At 38.9% G+C, this 6,558-nt stretch overlaps 1 protein-coding gene and 1 pseudogene across 2 annotated transcripts in view; one reads left to right on the top strand and one right to left on the bottom strand.

Annotated features, from left to right (window-relative positions):
* Positions 1-6,558, top strand: part of SRP54 (signal recognition particle 54) — a 43,266-nt gene that overhangs the window by 33,294 nt on the left and 3,414 nt on the right. For both annotated transcript variants that reach the window (XM_012806455.2, XM_012806454.2), the window contains exon 14: positions 5,099-5,269. In XM_012806455.2, coding sequence (XP_012661909.1) covers positions 5,099-5,269 — 171 coding nt within the window. The remainder of the gene's footprint in view (positions 1-5,098; positions 5,270-6,558) is intronic.
* Positions 1,843-2,158, bottom strand: LOC111726039 (annotated as a pseudogene).

Genomic DNA, 6,558 nt, shown 5'->3' with positions numbered 1-6,558 from the left:
CTGGTGAGGTGGCTCATGCCTGTAATCCTACCACTCTAGGAGGCCCAAGTGGGTGGATCACCTGAGCTTAGGAGTTTAAGACCAGCCTAGCGAGAGCGGGATCTCATCTCTATGAAAAATAGAAAAAACTAGCTGGGCGTTGTGGGTGCCTAAAGTCCCAGCTACTTGAGCGGCTGAGGCAGGAGGATTACTTGAGCCTAAGAGTTCAAGGTTGCTATGAGCTATGATGATGCCATGGCACTCTGCCCAGGGTGACAGAGTGAGAGTCTCTCTCCCCCCAAAATAAAATAAATAAAATAAAAAAGGTATCTCTTTTTCTGAGTGGTAAGTCTCAATAGTAGACTTAAAATAATCAGTAAACCATGCTGTAAACAGCTATGCTGTCTGTTGTTTCTTTGATAGAGCATAGGCAGAGTGAGTTTTTTTTAAGTACTTTACCATTTACAGATCTTTCACATACATTCTCCTTTGGCCCTCACAACAACCTTGTGAGGTAGGCAGCACAGATAGTCTTCTCATTTAACAGACCAGGAAGGTAAATCTTAGCAGTTAACTGATATGCCCAAAGCTGTATAGTTAGTGAATAATCAGTATTATTATTAGTCTTTAGCCTAAAAATTCAGCACCCAAAATCTCTTCATTTACTTTTCCTACCCCTACTTCACAGGGATAATGAAGATAAAATGAAGTCAAGTCTAGGAAATACTTTGAGGGGGAAAAAGCACTATTTAATTACACCCACAAAGTATAATTTTCCACAATACATGGGTCATTCCCCTTCTTATTCCAGCTTGTACATGAACCCAGAATTTTATATTGCCTCAGTGCTCAAATAAGGCAGAGGAATAGTGTGATCCTGTTTAAAGTTACATAAATTACAATTGGGTTAATTGCCATTATCAAGCAAATTGAAAATTGGCACAGAAAGGCCAACGTGCAATTTGGATTCACTAGGCACAGAGCAAAGCAAGGTAGGATTACCAGACAGGGCATGATTGCAGAAGGAAAATGTGATGTCAGAGTCCAGACTGGCACATACACAGTTGTCTAAGGAAAGTGGTGGCAAGCAAAAGCAAAAGATTCATGGGAACCCATGCAAAAGCATCTGATGTCACATATATCTCTCCAGCTGCATACAGGGAATAGAAACAACAGTGTCATCTTCATTTTAAAGAATGATTATACCTGTGTTCATATCCTGAACTACACTAAGGAATAACTCCATGGTAAATTTCCTTGAATAAAATATATCCAGTACCATGATTCCAAATCAGACTATTAAACAGAATGGCTTCTTTTTTCTTTTTGAGACAGAGTTTCACTTGTTGCACTCCAGACTGCTGGAGTGTCATAGCTCACAGCAACCTCAAACTCCTGGGCCTAAGTGATCCTCTTGCCTGAGGCTCCCAAGTATCTGGGATGTCAGGTGCCTGCCACAATGCCTGGCTATTTTTAGAGATGGGGTCTCACTCTTGCTCAGACTGGTCTTGAACTCCAGCTCAGGCAGTCCACTACCTCATCCTCCCAGAGTGCTAGGATTATAGGCGAGAGCCACTGCGCCTGGCGTAATCAGAATGTCTTCGAAGTGATGAATTAAATGGCTGTATTCACATTTTTTCCGGATTTGTTTTGGGTCCTTCTGCTTTTAGACCCAAAGAAAGTTATATTGCGTTTTTATTGGTGATTTTAAGTATATGTGTTTATAACAGAGTGTGATAGGTGAATTTAACATATTAAAAGAATTCTGTAGCATCTTTTCATACTGTAGCATCTTTACATACTATATAAACTTTTCAAGTCCTATAAACCCATTTTCCAGTATCTCTTTAACTGAGAAGCATCCTATTCAGCATGCTTCTCCTCCTGACGTGGTTCCTACTGAGCAACCTTTGCTTTTAGTTTTTCATTTTCTGTTGTGACAGTTTCATATTTCTCTTCCATTATTGCCAATTGTAGGTGAAGCAGCTCTGTTTCTGGATTTTTCTGGGGTAGCAGCTCCTAAGTGATGCTTCAAAAAATCCAAAGCACTATTCATGTAAGGCAACCAATACCTAGGTCAGCATGTCCAGCACCCCAACTACTCCAAGTATCTCTGGAACTGCGCATGCTTCAAGTGGGCAGCTTTGTAATAGGCTCTAGTGACGGCCAAGCAGAGTAAAATTCACATAATTGTTAAGGGCCCTAGGATTTTTTGAAAGGTAACTGAGAACTGCTTTCAACTTAATGTAACCACCTGCATTAGCTCCTAACAAGAGTGTCAGCCTGTCCTTTAAAGACTGAAGGTGGGCATTGACATCTTTCTAGCTATGAAAGACCAAGATGATATTTTCTTCCATCAGAAGGGTTTTTTGTCTCCATAGAAAATCTGTTATTTAGTGTAACCACCTTCATCAATGATCTTAGCTAGATCTTGTGGAGAACTTGCTGTAACTTCTGAATTAGCACTTGCTTCACCTTGCACTTTTATGTAATAGAGACAATTTCTTTCCTTAAACTTCATGAACCACCTCTGCCACTTTCTAGCATTTCATCTGCAGCTTCTTCACCTGTCTCAGGCTTCATAGAATTGCAGAGATTTGGGGCTTTGCTCTGGAATAGCCTTTTGCTTAAAGGCATGTTGTGGCTGGTTTGATCTTCTATCTAGACCACTCACATTTTCTCCATACTAGCAATAAGGCAGTTTTCATTTTCTTATCATTTGTGTGTTCACTGGAATAGCACTTTTAATTTCTTTAAGAACTTTTCCCTTGCATTCATAACTTGGCTAATTGTTCGATGCAAGAGGCCTACCTTTCAGCCTGTCTTAGTTTTTGATACACATATACCTTTCTTAGTAAGCTTAATCATTTATAACAAGATTTAAAGTGAGGGGATATGAGACTCTTCTTTTCACTTGAACACTCAGAGGTCGTTATAGGGTTATTAAGTGCCCTAATTTCAATACTGTTGTGTCTCAGGAATAGGGAGACCCAAAGAGAGAGACAGCGAAGGGGGAGTGGCTGGTCGGTACAGCAGTCAAAGCATGTTTATCAGTCGTTTGTTGTCTTATCGATTATATGGGCAGGGTTCATGGTGCCCCAAAACAATTACAATAGTAACATCTAAAGTCACTGATCACAGATATGCTAATAACCATAACAGATACGCTAATAATGAAAAAGCTTGAAATATTATGAGAATTATCAAAATGTAACACAGAGACACAAAGTGAGCACATGCTGTTGGAAAATTTATGCTGATAGACTTGCCCAACAGAAGATTGCTGCAAACCTTAAATTTGTAAAAAATACAGTATGTGTGAAGTCTAATGAAAGACAGTGTGTCTGTATTATAACCTACTCTTGTACGTCCAGGTAGACCTTGGTTTTCAGCCTGTTAGCATTTCTAGTCTCAGGACCACTTTCCTTTTTTTCCTTAGGCTTTTTGTGCCCTTTCTCTTACTGCCCAATAGATACAGTACATTGACCACTTTTTTTCTGTTTTTTTTTTTTTTTTTTTTTTTTTTTTTTTTTGTAGAGGGAGACAGAATCTCACTTTATCACCTTTGGTAGAGTGCTGTGGTGTCACAGCTCACAGAAACCTCAAACTCTTGGGGTCAAGTGATTCTCTTGTCTCAGCCTCCAGAGTAGTTGGGACTATAGGCATCCGCCACAACGCCCAGGTATTTTTTTAGAGACGAGGTCTTGTTCTGACTCAGAGTGGTCTTGAACCTGGGAGCTCAGTCATTCCATGGGCCTCAGCCTCCCAGAGTGCTGCTATTACAGGCATGAGCCACTGTGCCCAGCCTACCACCTTTTTTAAGGCATTCTCCTCTACCACTTTCCCAGCTTGACATCTGACCTCATTTACAAAGAAAATTTGGCATTGAATTCCCTCAACCTTTGATTAATTTACCTACAAGATTGTGACAAGCACAAACCATGTGTATCCTCTTTATACCTTTTCAAAGACCTCTCTCTGATCCATACAGTTCTTTCTTGGAGCTTCAGTCTTTCCTTAGCTACTGATTTTATTTCTGCATTAGTATATGAACATTCTTAAGTTCATATTTTCTTGTCCTTACCTTTCTCCTAGCTTTTACTCTATGTCTCTTTTTCAGTCTGGCTTTTTTCAAGAACAGTTTATATTATTCTCAAACCACTGAAATTTGACTTCTGTCCCCACCTTTTCTTTGAAGCATATCACACAAAGGCTCTCGTAACTTCCTCCTGTTCTTCTCCAGTGGGTACCTTTCAGTCTTTTTCTTAACCTTTGTAATATTAGATATTGTTAATTACCTTTTTTCTTGGTTTCCATTTTTTGATTTTCCCACTTTTGACCCTTCTTACTACTCTATTTACTCCTCCTCAGTCTCCTTTACTAGTTGCATTCTTAACCCAACTCTTAAATTAAATATGTGCTCCAGGGTTCTCTTCTCAGCCTGTTTATCATTCTCATTTTTTTTTTTTGACTAATTCAGCCATATCTGTTCATATTTTCTATCTGATTTATTATTTATTTTTTGCAGTTCTCTCTTTCCTGAGCTCTAGGTTTTCATAGTAACCCAAGTTAAAATTTTGTCCTTTTCAGGCCAGATGCAGTAGCACTTGCCTGTAATCCCACTACTTTGGGAGACCAAAATTAGGGTAATCACTTGAAGCCCGGAGTTGGAGACAAGCCTGGGCAACATTGTGACACTGGATTACAGATGCACATGCCACTACACCCAACTAATTTTTCTATTTTTTATAGAGACAGGGTCTCACGGTGTTGCCCAGGCTGGTCTTAAACTCCTGGGCTCAAGCAGTCTTCCCACTTAGGCATCTCAAAAGTATTGGGATTATAAGGATGAACCACTGTGCCCAGCCCTTACGTTTAATTTTTAAAAAATCAAAAGCAAACATGGCAAATGATAACATTTGTTAAATTTGTGTGGTTGTTGGGCCATTTATTATATTTGTTTTTCTGTAAGATATTTCATAATATAAAAAGAAAAATGAGTTATCTCTTAAAAAAATCTGCTAAGCTCATGAAGTTATATATTGTCTATTTGCACATAACTGCTTCCATGATGAATGCTAATTATATATAAGTGAAAGAAATTTTTCCTTGCCTGCAGAACTGGACAGTACAGATGGTGCCAAGGTTTTTAGTAAGCAACCGGGAAGAATCCAGAGAGTAGCAAGAGGATCAGGTGTGTCAACGAGAGATGTTCAAGAACTTTTGACACAATATACCAAGTTTGCACAGATGGTAAAAAAGATGGGAGGTATCAAAGGACTTTTCAAGGGTAAGAAAAATAAGCTCATTTTTTATTTTTATTTATTTTTAATTTTTTTTAACAGTTTTATTTTAAATCAAATCATAACTGTGTATGTTAATGCAGTCATGGGGTACAGTGTGCTGGTTTAATACACAATTTGAAATATTTTCATCAAACTGGTTAACATAGCCTTCATGGCATCTTCTTAGTTACTATGTTAAGACATTTATATTCTACATTTAATAAGTTTCACATGTACCCTTGTAAGATGCACTATAGGTGTGGTCCCACCTATTACCCTCCCTCCCCCCATCCTCCCCCCTCCCCTCCTCTCCCTTTCCCCTTTCCCCATATTCTTGGGCTATAGCCCAATTGGGTTATAGCTTTCATATGAAAGCTATAAATTAGTTTCATATTAGGGCTGAGTACATTGGATACTTTTTCTTCCATTCTTGAGATACTTTGCTAAGAAGAATATGTTGGAGCTCCATCCATGTAAACATGAAAGAGGTAAAGTCTTCATCTTTCATGAAGGCTGCATAATATTCCATGGTGTACATATACCACAATTTATTGATCCATTTGTGGGTCAATGGGCACTTGGGCTCCTTCCATGACTTAGCAATTATGAATTGGGCTGCAATAACATTCTGGTACAAATATCTTTGTTATAATGTGATTTTTGGTCTTCTGGATATATACCTAGTAGAGGAAATGTAGGATTGAATGGCAGGTCTATTTTTAGTTCTCTAAGTGTTCTCCAAACATCTTTCCAAAAGGAAGGTATTCGTTTGCATTCCCACTAGCAGTGTAGAAGTGTTCACTTTTCTCCACATCCACACCAGCATCTCTGGTTTTGGGATTTTGTGATGTGGGCTACTTTTACTGGAGTTAGATAATTTCTCAAAGTAGTTTTGATTTGCATTTCTCTGATGATTAAGGATGATGAGCATTTTTTCATGTCTGTAGGCTGTGCACCTGTCTTCTTCAGAGAAGCTTCTCTGCAAGTGCCTTGCCCACTCTGAGATAGGATCACTTGTTCTTTTCTTGTTAAAACGTTTGAGTTCTCTGTGGATTCTGGTGATTAAACCTTTGTTGGAGACATAACCTGAAAATATCAAGCTCATTTTTAGATTGAAAAGTAAGAAGGAGTTGAAAGTCTAAATATTAAGGTCAGAGAGTACTGCCAATATTCAATTTTACTACTGAACTTCAGGTTATATTCAAATATTTTAGGCTCGGCGCCTATAGCTCAACCGGCTAAGGCGCCAGCCACGTACACCTAAGGTGGCGGGTTCGAATCCCCAGCCCGGACC

Source organism: Otolemur garnettii, unplaced genomic scaffold (assembly GCF_000181295.1).
Source record: "Otolemur garnettii isolate 467f Iridium unplaced genomic scaffold, OtoGar3 scaffold00052, whole genome shotgun sequence".
NCBI classification, from domain to species: Eukaryota; Metazoa; Chordata; class Mammalia; order Primates; family Galagidae; genus Otolemur; species Otolemur garnettii.
The sequence above is the reverse complement of the archived record's forward strand: the minus strand, read 5'-3'. Positions and strand labels throughout refer to the sequence as shown.